We start from the raw sequence: 20,754 nt of genomic DNA, 5'->3' as shown, positions 1-20,754 counted from the left end.
GACAACTATATCCTAGCATCATTATCCTAAAACAAGAGCCTGCCCAATCAATAAACCAAGGAGCACGGTAAGTTTGGGTTTTGGCCTTGTGATCCTGTTACATTGGACCCTGAGATCATCTGAAGCATCACTTGAAGTCTACCACCTTGCTCAAAAGTAAGCAGTTAAGTTCAAGAGCTACAAGGAATACTAAGACACAGACAAAAAAAAAAGGCACACTCTACCTCTCCGTTTCCTCTACCTCTGCTTACCGCAGCAATCCTTTTGCTCAGACTTCCTGTTTCTGGCACTTGCCTTCTTCTGTGATGTTCATAGTTCCCTGTCTGTGGTTAAGTAGGCACAGGGCTGGGTTTTGTCTCCCCCTCTCTCATTCACTTGCGCACACAAGTGTGCTTCTTCTCTTTCTCTCTCAGAATGATGGCTCTGGGTAGAGCTTTCGCTATGGTTTTCTGCTTAATTCAAGCTGTTTCTGGAGAAAGTGGCAATGCACAGGATGGTGAGTCATTTCTAACTCCTTTTTTAAAGGATTTCAGATTACCTTTAGCACATATGATCAGGTTACACAGTTCTCTAACAGGCAAGAGCTGGGCAACAAGAAGTTAGCACAAGTTAGGTTGCTGTGTGGGTATTAATCACCAGGACAGAGGGGATGGTGGAGATACTACAGATGGCTTGTAACTCAGAAGAACTGACAAGGAGCAATGGGTTTCATTCAAAGTCTGGTTCATAAATGTGGATGGATGCTAGTACCCTCAGAAAAGAAACCTCATATCAATTTTCTGTTGGGGCTTGTTGGACAATCTCTTCCAAAATTGTACCTGCCTGAAATATCAAGCCATGGTTGTTTTGACTGTGTATGGAGTTCTGAAACCCTAGATATCCATGATAAATTAATGACCAGAAGCAATAAGTCTGTGTATTCATCAGAACTGTATTTCTAGTGTCTAGAGCTTAGAAACCACTTGGTAATGTATTTCTTCAAAATACTTTAGCTTCTGCAGATTCATGTTAGATTGCTGATGAATAATTCAGTGGTGCACTAGGGAAATTGTCTTCTTTGAAATACACAGGGTTGCTTTTATATTCAGAGAATCCATCATATGGTCATCATAATTCTCTTCAGAATCCATAAAATACTTAGATTTTGACTCCTTAAAAATATGCATCCTAATTACAGGACTGTGCTCAAAAGTCTCTGGTAGACACAAGAGCTACATGGGATGTGAAACTCCAATTTGTTTCTACAGATTAATTAAACTGTTTTCATACACACACACACACACACACACACACACACACACACAAAATTATTCTGCCTCTGCCTCCTGAGTGCTAGGATTAAAGGCAGGCACCACCATGCCTGGCCTATATGTGCATTCCTAAACAGGGTGCAGCAGACATCTCCATAATCCTGAAGTAAGATCATGAGGTCCAGGCCAGCCTAAGCTACATAATAAAAGCTTGTCTCAAAATACATATGTTTTTTCTTTATTGACAATATCAATACACACCAGCCTAGTGACTCAGTTTAGCTCTTTAGTCAAATTCCCTTAATCATGTTTCCTAAGCTTAGATATCTGTGTGACTTTACTTTGTAATAAGCAAGAATGGAAAACCCTTGCTTATGAAGAGAAATTTTCTTATGAAGAGAATTCTCAGAGGAGTCGCACTCTTCAGCATGACTGAGCATGAGTCACTTTGTGAGGGAGAGTCATTATCTCATGTTAAGTGTGTGCAAATACATGGCAGGAAGCACGAGAACGTTGCTGCTATTTGGTGCAATCCTTTACCCCGAGTTTTTCCTCTTGGCCATGCTATTTCTTAAAAAAGAAAAGAAAAGAAAAGAAAAGAAAAGTAAAAATTTTTGCTGTAAGTTGGATTTTCACTTCAGCTTCTTAAATTTTGGAATGTTTTCAGATTGATGAACATAGCCACCCATATGTATCACACTACCATGTCAAAATACCTTCCACTTTGTGCTCAAAGTAATCTGCTATTGTTGGTTTAAAGATAAAGTTAGCTTTCTAATAACTAAAAGATGGGCAAATCAAGCAAAGGAAACCCAAAAATCCCCAACAGTTCAAGCTCTTCATCAAGTAATCACTCTGTGAGAAGCCTTTTAAACGACACTGCCTTGCTTATAATACATATTCCAAATGTTTTAAATTTCTATACCCAGAATTTTTATTTAATGCTCAGATACTTCCTATTGAACACTGTGAATATTGTTCCACATAATGTCAAAACCACAACAAGAATAAAAGCTTCCGTTGATATACTACAAAATTTTCAAAAGAACTCCAAATGCTACATGTAGATTTGCATAATTATAATTTGCATTTTACCCTTCATACTGATTTCTCCAAGACTCATGGGAGAGCTCTCACCCTTACTGAGAACTTACTGTGATCTGAGTGAAACCTCTGTGCAGATCTATCCAATGGCCTCTATAATGCATGTGTGCATATGGATATGGCCTTTGGGTGTCTGTGTATGCAGTAAGAGAGCCCAGTTACAAAGTTAGAACAGCAAAGATCAGCATGCACATCTTCTGCATGGGCTACTCTCAGCTAAGAGATCTTTGGCTCACAGCAGGTAGAATATTCTCCCACAATGGCATGTGACTTTCCCCAGTTTTTTGATTACAGAGCAATTGCACCCCATTAACAACACCTGCTGAAGAGTCAATGGATGGCTCATTTGGACACAGCTGCCTTGATTGCAGAAAACATGGCATGATCAGCTATTTGCATATTGTGTGAGATAGCTTGAGACATACTTTGTCAGTCTGGGTGGTGTGAAGGTCTACTCATCAGCTGGTGCCTGTCATGTGCTTAATGTGTGCTTTCTCTGGCCCCTGTCATAGATGGAAAGGTTATGTAATAAAGATGATCCACAGGATGTCTAAATCCAAACAGTAAGTCATATCTAGTTTAGAGAGTTGCTTAAAGGCACAAGCAAAGTACAAAACAGCATGAGAGCTGAGAGATGCCATGTAAGGGCCGGCAACAACTTATACCATACACAAATGAATTTGCTGATATTCCCAACGTGAAATGCTAGATTCTGGGAATGCCTAGAAAGTTAAGTGCCTGTAGCCATGAACAGCAACCCTGGTCTATGGCTAGGTGAGCTCTGAGATCTTTTCCTTAGTATAGTCACTTACCTGGTTGGCCTGTTCACAACCAATTTTATTAACCTTTCCACAGACCTCTGGGGTTCATTAAATGAAGAGAATGCAATTGAAACTGCATATAGCTGCTAAGCCACCCATCTGGAACCATGTATATCCTGTTTCCATAGGAAAACCAGAAAAGTATAAAATATTTTGGGTGATATTAAACACCTGGAAGCTGACAGAGGCTGTCCATACTCCACCATCATGATATAAACATGTGATGACTTTAGATTTTTCTTGTTCTTATTGAAATGCATTTACTGGAAGATTTTTCTGACTTTATTCTGCTATTAAATATAATTATATATAGTATATATATGTGCATACTTTATATATACATATGTGTATATTTTATATACATATACACACACAAATACCTATTTAATCATGGGCTCTACAAGCCAGCAATAACATCTTTGTCAAACTGCAGTTAGCAAAAACAGTCACACATACAAAAAAATTCCATCTCCCACTTTCTTCTAGAATATTACTGATATGTATAGAATACGGTAGCTGAAGAAAATCTAATCAACTAGGCTAACCCTTTTCATCCTTGCAGTTTACTGTTTTATAGTTACTCAGTAGATCACCTAAGATGCTCTCTATGGCCCCAGAATGGAGCCATTAATATTAGTGTTAAGTTGTGATGCCCTTTTAGGAGACAATAAGCAATCCCATAAAAATGTGAACTTGGAAAGAAAATAGTTATTATCTTTTTTCACTTGAAAAAAAAACTTGGTTTGTTGGTGCCAGTTGTGGTGGTGCACGCTGGTAGGATTTGCTAAAGGAGGCAGAGGCAGGAGGATCACCAGTTCGAGGCCAGCCTGGGCTACACAGCCAGGCAGTGGTGGCACATGCCTTTAATCCCAGCACTTGGGAGGCAGAGGCAGGTGGATTTCTGAGTTTGAGGCCAGCCTAGTCTACAGAGTGAGTTCCAGGACAGCCAGGGCTACGCAGAGAAACCCTGTCTCAAAAAACCAAAAACCAAAAACCAAAAACCAAAAACCAAACAAAAAAAAAAGAAAGAAAGAAAGAAAGAAAGAAAGAAAAGAAAAGAAAAGAAAAGGAAGGAAAGAAAAAGAAAAAGAAAAAGAAAAGAGAAAAGAAACTTGGAAGGGAACAAATTGAAGACCAGCAGAGAAAACCAAGGTTGGATTATGTGGCATACAAATGAAATACAAGATCCCTTATCTGAAATATGTAAATACTTCAGTGTAAAAAAACAAAAAGATAATTTCAATGTTTTAAAGTCTCATTGGGGATTTGTTCATTAACATTTAGCACCTTCTATATATGCAAAGCGTTGCCTTCCCTGAATACGTCAGATCACCTGGCTGAAGTGGAGACTATAACCTCAAATAAATACTTTCTAAATACAGCTTTAAAGTATAGCAAAGGAATTCTGATATAAACAAGGAAAGGGGTTTGTCCATGCCTCTCATAATTTTCCAACATACTAGTCCAATGGTAGAACTGTTTAGATGTACCTAGAACATATTCCTCCACTATGATAATTTTTTTTTCATTTAGAACACTTTGCAATCTGTACCTGCACATGGGTTTGGCGTATGTGTTTCTGGTGTGTACGTGTGTGTGTGTGTGTGTGTGTGTGTGTGTGTGTAAGAGAGAGAGAGAGAGAGAGACAGAGACAGAGAGAGACAGAGAGCACATTGAAACTTTTTCTCTGTCCTTAGAATTTCTTCCTTTAGATAAAATTATATATATATATATATATATATATATATATATATATATGTATATATATATGTATACATACATACATATACATATATATAAAATCTCCCCATGTCTGTCACACAGGTGACATTTTATTAAAGGGTATCAGATTTTCAACTAACACAACCATTTGCCTCTGCCCCTTAACAGCTGTGTTTTGCTCTTCCCAGGAGATCTAGAAGATGCAGAACCAGAAGATCACTCCTTCTGGTGCCACAGCCAGTTAGAAGTGGATGAAAGTCAGCATTCACTGACTTGTGCTTTTAATGACTCAGACATCAACACCACTAATCTGGAATTTCAAATATGGTGAGGAAAATGGTTTCCACGATGTTTAGGTGTCCATCTCCTGTCTCTCTCCAAGTGTTCCTTTCAGAAACTGCAAAGGAAGGAGTGTCTGTCCTAAGTATCAAATGCTAAAATTTACTCGGTCCTCAAAACTTTCTGAAGTACTTTGCCAGATATTAAAGTGAGGCAACTCCCCCTTCATTTGTTAGTTCTCAGGGACACATACAAATGGTGTTGTTTATCTTGGAGATTCTACATCCCTCCATATTCACAGCAATCTAAATAAATGCTTCTTCTTCTAGAACATTCCCTTAAGGCAGTGAACTATTTTCAAATTCCATTATGCAATGTAATTGCTTGACTTCCAGTCCCAATGCCAATGCTTAATAACTTTTTGATTTGCAGCAAGTTATGTAACATGTACTCTTTAGTTTCTTCATTTAAAAAAATTTGAATTACTAGATCTCACAGGAAGGTTATGGTGATTAAACAATTAAACATATGTAAAGAGCTCAAATAAATACTTAATATTTAATTAGTAATAGAGAAAAGACATTGTGATAATTCTACGAATATATGTATAAAAATCACCCACCCTGTTGAAACAGTTGAATTGTGGACAATCTAGCCAATGGAAAATTTCCAGTAATCCATAAGTTGATTCTTGGTTTCATTATGCCCTTGAGGAAATCAAAGTGCAAAGAAAGTTTGGGTCTGAGATAGAGAACTCAGGGAGCTGTATCTTCTCCCTCCCCCACCAGCCATCACTTGTTGTCAAGGGTTATTATCTCTAGTGACTTGAAAAAATTACTCTAATATGAAATTCTGACTTGTGGCTATTTCCAAATTCATATCAGATGACCTCATTTTTTGTAAGTTTCCATATAAGGAAAGTATGTCGAGGTCTGCTGTAGTAAAGGAGGACTTCTTAAGTTCCATGAGCACTAAGGAAGTCCTTTGCCACCTACAACCCAGATAAGCTGTAGATTCTCACTTTCCTGAATCTATAGCAGTTTCCTGAATCTATGCACAAGTTTTTCCTGAAGTTGTTAGAGGAACAACATCTTGAAGTTGAATGTCACAAGATAACCTTAGTCTGTCTTTGTTACTGTATTTTTGTAGCACATTTTCTATGGAGAACAAAAGCACAAATATCTAAGATCTAGATATGCCTCAGTCAGTAAATCTCTTACTATGCAAGCCAGTGTACCTGAGTTGAAATGCCTTGAATCCACGTAAAAGCTGACCGTGGTGTTTGTAATCCCACCCCTGAGCTATGCTGCAGATGGGAGTTATGAAGATAGTTGGATCTGTGAGCTTTACTGGCTAGTCAAGCTAGCCCACTCAATGAGCTCCAGGTTCACTGAGAGACACTTTTTCAGAAGCATAGAGTGAAAAGATAGAGGAAGATCTAAGACATTAGCCACTGTCCACCAAATGTGTGTGCACACATGAACACCCACAGGCATATGCATGCCCACACATGTGTGTGCACACACAAAATGGACATTCATACACACCCCACATTCAAATTAAAACAAAATACAAATGTCAAGAATCATTCCTACCACCTAAATCAGTTAATTAACTCATCTAAACAATATTCTCAGTTTTTCTGGGAAAAAAAAATACCCCTTCACACAGGTTTGACTCCAAGTTTTCCCACCCGGTTCTAGTGAGCTATGGTGAACACTTTTGCTTCACTTGACCAAGCCACAGCTGAACTTTGTGTCCACTTTCATTCACATATTCAATCGTGTTCTTGCCCACTGTAACATACTTCCCTTTAGTGTCTTCAGTTTCTCTGACATATACTAGTCTCTCCAGAGCATCATCACATTGTTTTCCAGTTAGACAGATATTTGTATAGAAATCCTGAATATGCATGTGTGTGCGTGTGTGCGGGTGTGCGTGTATGTGTGTGTGTGTGTGTGTGTGTGTGTGTGTGTGTGTGTGTGTGTGTGTGCCTTAAGGTATACAAAGTGGAAAAAATAGGTTGACATCAAATAGCTAAAAAAGATTTCTGGATCTCTAACATTTCCACGAGGCATCTACACTTTCAGTGGTACATTCATGAACCTTCTAGGTTGAGAAGATGGTAGCTAAAGACTTCTGAATTTGTGTGTTTCTTCTTCAAAAGGGTACTAGATTTTGTAGAACATTTGTTTTCTTTTCATATAAATATATGAAGTAAAAGTTGGGATTTGATGAATTTGTTTACATAGGTGATCACTGGTAGATGCTAGGTCCCTCCTCTTCAGAATGTAATAAATTTAATATCTGTCCTAGATCCAGCTACCAGTCTCTGAACAAGAAATGGACTGTTTGCTTATTTGTTTGTTTGTTTTTTCAGTTACCTGATCTTCAGGGAGGGATCAGGTCAGCAAAGATCACAGACGTGAATTACTTATATACCAGTGAACTAGTTCACAGTGACGGATACAGTTACTATGAAGATATGGATACTCATTATGGAATCAGATCCTGTAGGAATTAGTGGGGAAAGTGTAAAGAGGGTGGAAAAGCCCAGCACATTAAATACCAGAATCACCGACAATTACCTGGGGTTCTACCTTTTCTTCACTGAAATTCTAGTCAGGCTTGAGGTGCCTTGAACAACAAAGCAGATGCTGCAAGAGGTACAGGATGGAATCCCAACAGTAAAGCTAACTAGACCAGGGGGCTATTCAGAACAGTATCAGCAAATGCCTTACATTAGGTTACATATGGTGAGGTCTGGCATGTGGTAGGGATCTGTAAATGGGACTTGATTCCTTCAGTATGAACATTTTCATATAAAATAAACATAGGGGGAAAAAAGCAAGGGCGATTATCTGTTACTTTTAGGACTACCACCACTGGTCCATCTCTCAGTGCAATTCACGGGAAACTATTATCTATCGTCATTCAAAAGTCAGATATGTCTTTTGGAGGAGCTCATTCAATTTCTATCAGTTTCCACAAGAGCAACCATACTGTGTTTCCATGTTCTCTGTGCCCTGATATTACTCTCACATACCACCCACAACTTCAAATATGTCACTATTTTTCTCCATGCCTGTCACCTTTACAAGCCCACTGATGTTATAGCCCTTAGAAGTGATATCTATCAAGTACTATTAAGAATTTAGCCCTCTGGACAGTAAAATATACTATCTCTCTAAACTGTTCAGGGTTTTCAAGCCATATCCTGTCTGTCAGGGCCATTTTTGTTGTTTTGCTTTGTTTGATTGATTGACTGATTGATTGATTGATTGATTTTGCTATATTTTGGTTTTCTGCCTTTTTTTTCCTTCAGTCTGAACATCTGTTTATATTGATAAGACACATACATCTCTCATACTAAATTGCACAAGACTTGGGGAGGAAGAGAAAAATGGAATTAAAATTTAGGTTAAATGATCTTTAGCCATCACTCTTTACTTTCAAAACCAGACTTGAGAATGTGGCTTAAGGCCAGTGTCCCAAGGAATGCCATACAAAATCAGAATCATGAACTATGTATGTACTACTTGAGTAATAACTGTGATCTTCTCCTTGCCACACATATCCTAGAACATCTCTGGTCAATATTAAAATAAGGCAATCCATAAATCTATGAGCACATAAGTCATTTTAAATACTTTTAAATTATATCTTTATTGCATTCAGAGTTTGTGTTTGTGCATCTACATGTGTGCATGCATTCATGCATTCATGCATGTGTGTGTGTGTGTGTGTGTGTGTGTGTGTGTGTGTGTGTGCAGTACACAAGTGTCACCAATTCTCTCCTTTCATTATAGGAGTTTTGTAGATTAATCCAGAGTCTTACCCACTGAGTTATCTGACCAACTTCTGGTAGAACACTTTTTCAAAAAATAAAATAAAAATGAAGTTAATTATAACATGTGTTATTTAATTTGATACACTCAAAATTATTATTTCAACATGTAATCAATATAAATAACATTATACATTATTACAGATGCATTATGCTCTTTTCATAGAACATGTTCAAAGTGCATGTGGTGCATTATCTATTTAGACTATATTGTAGTTTGGACTAGCCATACTTCAAATGTTTTACATATACATATAGGAGAGTGGCTATTGTGTGAGATAGTAGAATTCCAAATCATCTCTAAGTCAGCCAATACACAGCTAGAAACCAAATGAATTTTTGTAACTGAACTGTCTACTCCCACTGGTGGTGATGAGTTTCCTGCCATTGTGTAAGTAAAGTCAGTAACACAAACAAAAGCTGGCCACTGTAATCAGCCTGCTTTACTTTTGTGTGCCAGCATGGCCTACCCTCTACATGGCCAGTTCTTGGATCTTAGGACCCCTCCACATAGGGCCCAGCTTCACAGACACACGGAACTCCTTATTAGTCATTGCTTACTAATGTCATTGTCGAAGAAATGGGCTGAGGCCATTTGAGAGCAAGCCTAAATTTCTAAAATACCAGAAAGCTGCTTCAGGTTCATGACATATAACTGAATAGTATACTCATTACTTAAAAGATGTTTTAAATTTAAGTACTGGCATAAAGCCCACTGGCCTCTCTTTTCTCTACATTACACGAGTGCCTCGAGCTCAGAAGTCTGTATTTTCCCCAATGTTCTCTCTCACTTTTGTTCTAACTCAGCAAATCCTGACAGTATTTCTATTAAACGGTTGTTGGTGACAGACTTCTGAGCTTTTCACTCATTTCACATCTGTCCCCTTGTATGTAGTTACTTTGTTGCTTTTTAATTTTTAGTATTTTCTGAGTATACTCATAAAATTGCATTCAACCCACACACAGATTCTGTGGGTGTGGGCTTTTGAACAACTCTCTATCCTGATGTATAGTAGTTCACAAAAACTAAAATTTGGCAGTGGGAAGGGAAGGAGAAGGGAAGAGAAGAATGGAGGGAGGATCTGCAGGAGGGGTTACTAGGAGGAAAGTAAGGCTGATAGTGGGATAGAAAGTAAATAAATTTAATAAATAAAAAAAATTAAAATATATGTCAAAAATAAACTTACAATTTCTTCACTTATCTCTAGTTATAATAATTACACCTAGTTTTGACTCATGTCTAGCTCTCCCAAAGCTATGAGGATACCTGTGTCTTCCTGAACAAAGATAGGACAGGAGCCATCTAATAAGGATTAAAAATGTGAGCCATGGTCATTCAGTGACTTGCTAGTAGTTATAAGAAAACAGGCACTCTCTAAAATACATCTCCTAAGCAGGTGACCAAGTGAATGAAATCAAGGATGAAAGAATAGTAATGTCATTACATTGATGACAACTACCACTGGCTGGCAAAACTAAAATGTGGTTGGAGGGAGAATTCTGGTTCTTTCTTATGAACTGGGTTAACTGTCACACACTCCAAAGGCAACTGTACAGTGTGAAGAAAATTTTGTAATCTGGTCAGTTAATAAACAGGCACAGCTTGGCAAATTGAAAAATAAAAAAAAAAGAAAGAAATATCCCATATGTAGAACTTGACTGATGTTTGCATGTCATACACATTTCTCAAAAACCATTGGAGATGGACATATTTTGCTATGTGCAATTCCCTCCTCCACCTCTAAACATTGAACTGTCAGCAAAAAAGAAAGTAGGCAAGGGTAAGTGAGTGATGGGGGGGCAATAAAGAAATAATGAAGTCATGCATTCTTACTATAAAAACAAATGATACAAGATAAAAGGAAGATTACTAGTCTTTTCCCTTTTCACGTGCTTAAAGTTTAATTTCCCTCCTTTTGGAAAAGTGCCCTTGTGAGCTTGTTTGCCTGCATGCTTTTTGTTCTTCAAGTCCAGCTAAGTCACCCTGAACAGAGGAAAAGCTGGGATCGGTTAGAAGTAGACATCGTGGCAGAATGTCTCTATTCAAGTTGCTTACACAAAATGAATTCTTCCTACTAACCAGATACATGTGAGTGTGTGTGAGAGTGTCTGTGCACATTTGTGTGTCTATCTGAGTGTTTTTGTGTGTCTGTGTATGTGAGAGGAAGAGACAGTAATTGTGCATCTGTCTCTCTGTCTCTGCTGCCCACCCCCATGCGTGTATGCATGTATGTGTGTATGTGTGCATGTATGTGTGCATGTATGAGCATATGTGTATGTGATCAGAATGTGTTATAAGTCTTGGGAACTGAAAAGGTTTGGTGATTTCTTCGGTGAACTGCATGAATGTGTCTCTTTTGTGTGTGCTCAAGACCTGGTTACTCTGAAAGTGGGAAATATTATCTTTTACATTATTTTCCTATTTTTATAGCTTAAACTTTAGATTTAGATTTAAGATAAGTATAAAATTGTGTAAGATTAAGGATTCTATTTATTCCCTATGGTATTCTGAGTCATCTGTGTTTATTCTTCTATGTTTCAGTGATGTTTTGGGTTTTCTATATTTCCAAAATATTGATAAAATTTTAATAAGTACTATATAAACCTGTTAGGAGAAAAGCTCTAATTTATCAATAGCAAATTTGCTAGCATGTGAACATAGCTCCCATTTATTTAAATTTCTTCAAATATCTCTCTGAAATGTTTTCTAATTTCCAGTACAAAGGCTTTGAATATCCTTTATAAATTTCAATTCTACGTCTTTTATCTTTCTACTACTATCACAAAGGAACTATCATTTTTAAACTTCATTTTCTAATTTTGTGATGCTATCCATAGAAATACAGCTGGTGGTTTTCTGATGGCTTTGATGGATTCAATTATTTCCTATAATTATCTTGGAAGTCTTTATAAGTGTCCATGTAAACAGATAGGGATTTTTTTTGCAAATAAATGTGTTTTCTACTTTTCAACTCTGTTTATACTTGCATTGTTTCTCTTCTCTTGTAAATTGAGGAGACCCTCTAGTGTGCTGCTGTGTGTGAGTGTGCAAACAGAACTGTCTCCCTTGACCTGATCTTTACCATTACAATTTATATTAATTTTTTATAATTGCATATGAACAAATGTCTTTATTCTGTTTCTTGTTGGTTGATGAGTTTTTAATCATCAATTAATATGTGAATCTATCAAAAAATCTGCTTCTATGAAAGATGAGAAACTTTTTAGTGTTTTATTCTGTTAATGTGGTAAATTATGCCAATTGATGATTGAATATTGAGCCTGCTTTGTTTTGCTGGTACTCACCACACCTGACATCATACAATATGATTATTTTGAAGATCATCATACACACATTTTATAAACTATTAATCTTTAATCATTTTTATAGGCCAGTCATTATCCTCCTCCTGCTCCACCCTCTGACAGTTCCTCATCCCATTCCTCTTCACCCTGCACCACCCTCTTTTTCCAAGACAATGTCCCCACCCACCCCCCCAAGACCTCCCCACTCCCTGAGGCTCAAGCCTCTCCAGGGTTAGGTGTATCTTGTTTCACTGAGGCCAGATAAGGCAGTCCTCTGCTTAGATAGACATTTATTAAGACACTGTTTTATACATCCTATGCTGGCTCAGTCTCACTAAGTGGATGAGGATGACCTCAAACATCTAGTGTTCCTCCCTCCATGTTTTGAGCATTGTGATTACAGGTATATTCCACCATACCAGATTTATGTAGGGCTTTGAGGAAACTAGGTAAGTATTCTAAAAGTGAGTCATACCCCAGTCCTATGTATGCAGTCTTGAAGGATGGTTTTCTTTCCTATATTTTGGTAGGTTTGGTGCCAATTTTAAACTGGTTTCACAGAATAACATAGCTCATCTCTATTTGGAGAAGAAATTTGGTGATATTGGCACTGTATCTTTCTTAACCATTTGATAGAACTTGGCATCCTCTAGCATGTAGTTTAAATTGTGAGGGTAGGTATTAATATGAATGTGGTTTATATTGAGATGTTTAGTTTGTATGGAGTTAAGTTTTAAGACTTTTTACTTCAAAAAATTTATATTCACTCTCACAAATTGATGTATTTCCTATAGTTTTAATATCTATGTAGTAGACAATTGTGTCTCCTCTGACATATCAAGTATTACTAACTTATAATTTTATACCCATAGTGTCATAGAAGTTCTGTGTAAACTGAACTGGACTCAAATCCACAGTAATCCTAATACATTAGATTCTCATATTTTAAGATTGCAGTCATGAGCCACCACACAGAACTTTTCTTCACCTTCTTGACCTATTTTGTTGATTTCATTAGCCAAAGTCCCTACGACCCTGGACATGGTAATGCATGCCTTCAGTACTATGTTGGATCTCTGGGAGTTCAGGGCCAATCTTGTCTATGTAATGAGTTTTGGGGTATATAGAAAGATTTCTGTCTCAAACAACAAAACAAAACACAAGGGCTCTATGAGAACACCTTAGTTTACTTATTAAATATATGTAGTTATATATAAACCTTTTCAACCTATTTAGCATTTCCTTTAATCCTATTTGAAGGAATAGTATCAACATTTCTTACAGTTGTAATATTTTTCATTTGTCTCCAAGAGATGCTGATTACTTTTTTACTAAACAAAGTATTTGCATCTTAATAATCAATTCTAAAACTACATAGATCTTGATCCTAATTTCCACAAGCATGCTTTTACCACTTCAAACTCATTTGCACATAATAATTGTAATAAAACAGAAAACTATGTTATTTTAATTGATTCTCTCTTTTCTCCTCACCCTTAACTCGTCTGCTTATATACTTGTAGACGCTAAAATTGAATTCATACAACTAAGGGTACAATGTTATTTTAGTTGTATACAGAAAATCCTACCTAAATAAAGACTTATACTTTTTGTTTCTACAGTGGAGCTCTTTTAAATGTGAATTGCCTAACTCTTGATAAACTGCAAGAGATATATTTTATAAACACAACAGAATTCTTACTGATTGGTAACAGCATTATATGTGTGAAGCTTGGACAAAAGAATATAACTTGCAAAGATGTGGATATAACCACAATAGGTAAGAAGTTTTATATGATGATATGGTTTCCATGGTTTGGATAGCTGCAGAAACATGTCTTTGCTTTCAGAATAATAAAAATATGCAAGTCATGAAAACATTTTGTAATAGACAATAGGAACTTTTCTGGTTCATTTTTAAGAAATGAAAATCTGACACTTGAATCATGAATTCTTACTGTGAGAAAATGGCTGAGAATATTCCAACTCAGCTATGAAGGAGGATGTCTGACATCAGTGTAAGGAATATAACCTGAAGCAGGCCATCTACCACCTACCCACACATGCCTTCTTTTTTTCATTTGCTGTTTCTGAAGGTCTTGAAGTCTTTTCTCCATATTCACATCATATTCCAAATGTATATAGCTCAATTGACAAATCATTTAAAAGTACATTTTCCATGTTTTTCAAAGTTTTACAAATGAAAGAGAACTTATGGGTGAAAGATAAATATATGGATAGGAAGGTAAATGATAAATAGATGATAGATAGGTAGATAAATCAATGGATGATAATTAGATAGATAGATAGATAGATAGATAGATAGATAGATAGATAGAAAAACAGGAGACAGATTAAATTTAAGAAGTGGTTCATATAGTTGAGATAGTGGTGAGTTTAAAATCTTTAGGATAAGCTAGCAAGAATAAATGCAGGTTAAGTGTGAATATTGCAGAACTGAGTCCAAGTTCTTAAGGCAAGAATGTGTTGCATTCTTGAATCAGACCTGTTTCAGAAAGGAATTTCTACCTTTGAACTAAAGGCCTGGCCTTTTACTGATCAAATAATGCCTACTGATTATGGAAGGTGTCACCCCAAATCTACTCACTCACATTTTAATCATATCTTTAAAATACCATTTGATTGTTGTTTAACTTTTAAAAAATAAATACCATCGCCTAGCCATTATGACCTATAATATAATTATATTTCCAAAGAGATTGAGGAGGGAAACATAGCATAATTGATTAGACCTAGAATATACATAAATATATTTTGTTAAACATAAATAGTAAAAGCAGTTATATTCTAGGTTAAAATATAATTTTGAATTAATGCGGTGGCATGTTAACTATTTGTATTTTTTCTGCCTCTGGGAATTTACAAGTGAAGTATATACAGGAAAGCATTCAGAATAATCACATAAATGCCAGTTTCGCTGGTTTTAAAGGCTATGAACACCCTTCTTTATCAATATCTCTTCCACTACAACAGAGAAAAGACAACAGAGCTATTCTCACTGGATATGAGATACAGTGAGAAAGTTACCTCATTTGTTTAATTATGATGATAAAGAATAAAAATAGAACTTTCATGTCTAAACAATATCTTAGGGAACAAGCAGAAGTCACATAAGTGAAATATTCAATAGATGGCTTTACATGTTGACACACAGCATAAGCTAGGCTGGCATAAATGGCAGAGGAGGTAAGGATTCCAATGGACAAGATCTCTGAACTTTGAGCATGAACAGGATGCATTTACTCATTTGAAGATGAGGTTTTCTATGGATCAGTGCAGAATGTGTGCACTGCACAAAGGAACCATATTTAAAGGTTCACCATTCATACTGCAGAGGTATTTTTCACTTGCAGAGAGTGAGCAGAGTGCCAATTTTCGATCCTCTAAGAAAACACTGCAACATCAGGAGAACATCTGTTCTATTTCTTACATTAGACTATCTAAGCACACAAACATTTGTGGTCACAGAACATACCCACAAGATCTGGAGGTATTTGCCCCAACCATAGTCCCAGCTCCAAAATACCTAGTGCTCATGGAGGACCACGTGGCATCTTCCACATCAGACCTCAAGACTAATCTCTTATGTGAGGGGCAAAAAGGGGAGCACAGATCCCTTGAAAGGGTGGTTTGAGTCTCTGGGATGGTCCTAGAAAGTACCTTCACCCATGAACAAGTGCGATTAAAATAATAAGAATACTTCTCATAGGATTATTTCATCCTAGTTACTCAGGAGACATCTCATTCACTGAATTATTGTTTCCACAAATTTAAACTAAATGTTCCTGATTAATACCTAGAACCAGAATCATAGTCACCTGTAACTCTCTTTCTCCCACTTCCAATTCTTCAGGTACCCCTAGCCTCTAACGCTCTTTCTAAGACAGGCAGAGGCCTATGAGGCAAATTAGTTTATTTAGCTAAAATTGACAGAGGAGGAATTCTGGAGGCCACTCTGGAATTTGTTAGCCAGGGTCAGAATGAAGGTTCTGCACTTCTTTGTATCTGAGGTGAGGTCCAGAGATCCCAGATATATCCTTAATTTTTTTTTACTTTGGAGCCCATTAGTAACACATTCTCTGGTATTCTGGTGTATATAGGTGATGGTATTTACTTTATGACCATTTAGGACTTCCTCCACATGGTGACCCAATTTTCTTTCCTATAGGACTTCAGTATATAGAAAGAGACCAAGATGAGAATTATACATGGGAGGATTTGGGGCCAAATCTGGAACTGGTACAGTTCCATCTACTCACAACACTCAGAAAGCTACACCAGCTACAGGAAAGGTCTGGCAATGCTGTTTGGATGTGAGTCAAGGAGAAAGATTTGGCTTTGTGAATGATCAGCTCCTAAAATAAAAAGCTCTAGAGGGGATGGGTTTCAGAGCAGAAGGGTTTTAAAACATGTAGTTATCAGCAGTTAACAAAAACAAGGTCATGAATTTGATGACAAGGCAAGGAGGGTATGTAGTATGGTGTGAAGGCAGGCCAGGAAAGGGGGAAATAACATAATTTCATAATTTTTAAATGTACTTATGTCTTCTTTAGCCCCATACACAGATTTCATTTCTTTCTTTTCTTTTCTTTTCTTTTCTTTTCTTTTCTTCTTTAACAGTTAAAGCTGAGGCTCCTTTTAACCTTGAAGTTGTTTATCGAAAAGAAGCAAATGACTTTTTGGTGACATTTAATACATCTCACTCGGAAAAGAAATATTTAAAAACATTAAAGCATGAAGTGGCCTACCGCCCAGAAAGGGGTGAAAGTAACTGGACGGTAATATAAATCAATCATGTTCATAAATTATCATCTTGCTCTGTTTTCAGAACTTAGTCTTCACTCAGAGAGGTTCCCAGGGTCCTACACCCTTAAGACCCCACCACTCCTGCATCTTCCTTGGCTCCTCTTCATTAAATTTGCTTTAGTTTATCCTTATGGTTTGAACTTAGGTAAGAATGCATGCTAAGACAAACCTAATCCTTGCTATACAAAGCCTCCAGTGTATGGGATTATCAGGAAGAATAATGGTTCTACATAGCATAACCAAGAAGTAGCCATGATTTTTCCCTATGACTTTCGGGGGGAGCAGGAGGTCAGTAGAAGAAAGAATGCAAGGATTTTCTGTCACATTGGTTTTACATTAATGCCTAAGGATTCAGTTGCAGAAGGAACAATTTCTGTTCTTCATTTTCTGGATGTTAAGTTGGTTTCTTCATTGTCTGCTGAGCTTAAAATGATCTTGTTGGGCTTACCATCTCTTTGGGAAATGAGCTGGGAGAGAAACAGAGAATTCTGGGCAGTTGGGATTCTCTTAATCTGCCACATCAACCTCAGCCCTCCCTGTTTCAAATAGATAAATAGAATATGGCTTGTCTTTCTCAAGAACAAAAGAGTGCTCACATATGCCTGATTCCCCCTTTACTCAAGCTGGGTCTTCAATATTACTTTGCAGTGTGCTAAGACATGCAACTTACAGATGTGCATTTCCATCCAAGCCATCTGCTGCCTTTGTCTGCCTACTCCACAGCCACACACAAACTGGATGACTTTCATCTGATCTTCTCCTGTTAGTCATCTGACTATGTCACCAGTGGGAAAACAAAATTAAAAGAAGAAAGGAGGGTTATGAATAGGTGGTTCTAAGACAATCAGCTTGATGTCTGCTAAGAAAAAGTAAATTAAAATGTCTAACTTCTACTGGAGGCTTATTTACGTCAATACACACAAATATAATTGTAAGTCAAATAAAAATTAGTATTAAATTATCACGGAACTGCTAACAGATGGTCTGTCTGTGTAAAATTGTTAGTTCATCATTAAGATAGAGACAAACATTGCAACAGGTGAATGAGCAGAATACTTAGAAAACTGTCATAACTAAGAAATATATAAATTCAACTAACATAGTCAAATAGATATAACAATGAGATACTACTTTTGTCTATAAGATCAATATAATATCTTTTTTCTTAAAAACAATACAGTGTTGGAAAAATCATATCTTTATTATTATGAGTGCTATCAAATGGTATCTTTCTGGAAGGACATGACTAGTGTTCACTGCCTATCTACCCTGTGGTTTCCTTTGGTGCATGGAAAGAGATAGAAAGAAAAAGGAGATACTGGAACAGAGGAGACAGGTATGGGCCTAGGAGGGGGTTAAACCCTACAAAGTGAGAGACAGTAATTCAGCTAAGTGTAAAGCCTTCTAATTAGTGTTCTCTGACCTCACCTGATATCGCTTAGAGCATGCCCCTCATTCTGCCACCGAACCTTTGAGAGTTCAGCTTCATTTAAGGAATATGAAAGAACTTCCAGAGGCTACCAAAATGACTGAAAGTCAACATGTCTTTTTACTTCTAACAACGTAACTTTTTCACCCTAGCATGTATATTTATTCCATACAAGAACAACAATCCTACAGAGAAAACTACTACCAAAAGCTGTGTATGAAATCAAAGTCCGATCCATTCCCCATCACAATTACTTCAAAGGCTTCTGGAGTGAGTGGAGTCCAAGTTCTACCTTTGAAACTCCAGAACCCAAGAATCAAGGTAGGCAAAGACTGTACAAGCCCTGTGCCTTTCACCAGACTTCATAGTCTAAAGTGTAGTAGAGATAGGGAGCAGATGGGTGTAAGTAACCCACAGGTCAGGACACTGGGAGCCCCCTTCTACATTCTTTGGAAAATTTTCTGCCTACTGCCTTTGCAATTTTTCTGGGATGAGAGCAGTGGGAGCTGAGCCATAGTGTCTGATAATGGATACATATTGTCTCTATATCATTGTCTCAGGTACTCGGGGATCTACTAATGAACCTGCATGAATTTACACACTACCTTTTCCATCTTTGTCAGGGATCATGGGTGATCTCTCTGTGATCCCTCTAAGTGATAAATATCTTTGCTAATAGAAAGGGAGCAGATCAGTTTCATTATATCTCCTTTCCCAGAACAATAAAGATGCTATGGGGAATACCAAGAGCCAGAGAAGCCAGAGAACATGGCTCAAGACAGTGTCCAAAGCAACTTACCTGAAACTTCTATTTGAGGGGGATGGATGTTTTCTCTGCTGTACCAGCTTCCCATTCTTATTCTGGAGCTTGCTGCAGCTTCAGAACATTTATCTATTCAGTTCTTACCTAGACTTTTTTCCCTTTGGGTATGGGTAGTTGGATAGAGGTTTTTAGGCCATCATGAAAAGTCATCTTTATATTTCAAGTAGCTGATATTCTTGACATGGTCACCGAGATCAGCACCACTCTTCCTGTCTATCAAAGAACTGTTTCTAGGAAACAATAAGTGACACTATGTTATTAAGTAAAATCAAACCACCTTAAATATATACTCCCACTTATGCTTACTGAATACTAACCATGATCTCTCCTTATATTCCAGAGGGATGGGATCCTGTTTTGCCAAGTGTCATCATTCTGAGTTTGTTCTCTATGGTTTTGTTGGTCATATTAGCTCATGTGCTATGGGAAAAAAGGTGATTTTTTTTTTTTTAATAATCAAGAGGGTTATTTGTGGAGCTCCAGAAAAGCAAGACCCAGGTTCCACTTACTGATCTAGAAAATTTTAAAAACAGACTTGTCATTTCAAGAATTACAGTGGCAAGTATATGCCCTCCTATTCTTAGGTCCCAGTCAATTTACCATAGTTGATTTCAGAAGAGGCAAAAATATACAAACTAGACATAAGACAAACATTATCTCACACAAATATTAATTCTCTGTGTGTCTGTGTCTGTACATATGATTGTGTGTGTGTTGCATGTGCATGTATATCTGTGTCTATGTATGTACATATGTGAGTGTGTGTGTGTTTGTCTATCTATGTATATATATATATATATATATATATGTTTGTGTTCATATGTGTACATATTCAAATGTGTGGCAGCCAAACTCAACACTGATTACTTTTTTTTTTCTCTCTCTCTTTTTTTATTTTTTTCGAGACAGGGTTTCTCTGTATAGCCCTGGCTGTCCTGGAACTCACTCTGTAGACCAGGCTGGCCTCGAACTCAGAAATCCGCCTGCCTCTGCCTCCCAAGTACTGGGATTAAAGGCGTGCGCCACCACTGCCCGGCTAACACTGATTACTTTACTCAATTATCTTCCACCTTGTCTTTTGAGACACAGTCTTCCACTAAACATGAAACTTACCACCCGTGTCAGGCTAATTGGTCAGTAAACTCTGAGTATCTGTCTGCCCTCCACCATTCCAAACATTATCAGATACATGTTATCATACATTGCTCTCCGAACTCAGTTCTTCAAGATTGTATGGCAAGAAGTTTATTTATTGGATTATCTCCCTAGGCCATGATGACCCATCTCCCCCAAAAAAAGAATTCTTTAAGAAGTGTTTTCCAGCCGGGCGGTGGTGGCGCACGCCT

At 37.2% G+C, this 20,754-nt stretch overlaps 1 protein-coding gene across 1 annotated transcript in view; it reads left to right on the top strand.

The window, feature by feature from the left end:
* Window positions 1-329: 329 nt before the first annotated feature.
* The window catches only part of Il7r (interleukin 7 receptor), a 23,713-nt gene continuing 3,288 nt past the window's right edge, over window positions 330-20,754 (top strand). The window contains exons 1-6 of the mRNA XM_031360279.1: window positions 330-496; window positions 5,086-5,224; window positions 13,952-14,109; window positions 16,971-17,128; window positions 18,738-18,906; window positions 19,749-19,842. Coding sequence (XP_031216139.1) covers window positions 415-496; window positions 5,086-5,224; window positions 13,952-14,109; window positions 16,971-17,128; window positions 18,738-18,906; window positions 19,749-19,842 — 800 coding nt within the window. The 5' untranslated portion in view covers window positions 330-414. The remainder of the gene's footprint in view (window positions 497-5,085; window positions 5,225-13,951; window positions 14,110-16,970; window positions 17,129-18,737; window positions 18,907-19,748; window positions 19,843-20,754) is intronic.

Source organism: Mastomys coucha, unplaced genomic scaffold (genome assembly GCF_008632895.1).
Source record: "Mastomys coucha isolate ucsf_1 unplaced genomic scaffold, UCSF_Mcou_1 pScaffold8, whole genome shotgun sequence".
Taxonomy (NCBI): Eukaryota; Metazoa; Chordata; class Mammalia; order Rodentia; family Muridae; genus Mastomys; species Mastomys coucha.
Note: the sequence above shows the minus strand (reverse complement) of the source record. Positions and strands in the feature narration are given on the sequence as shown.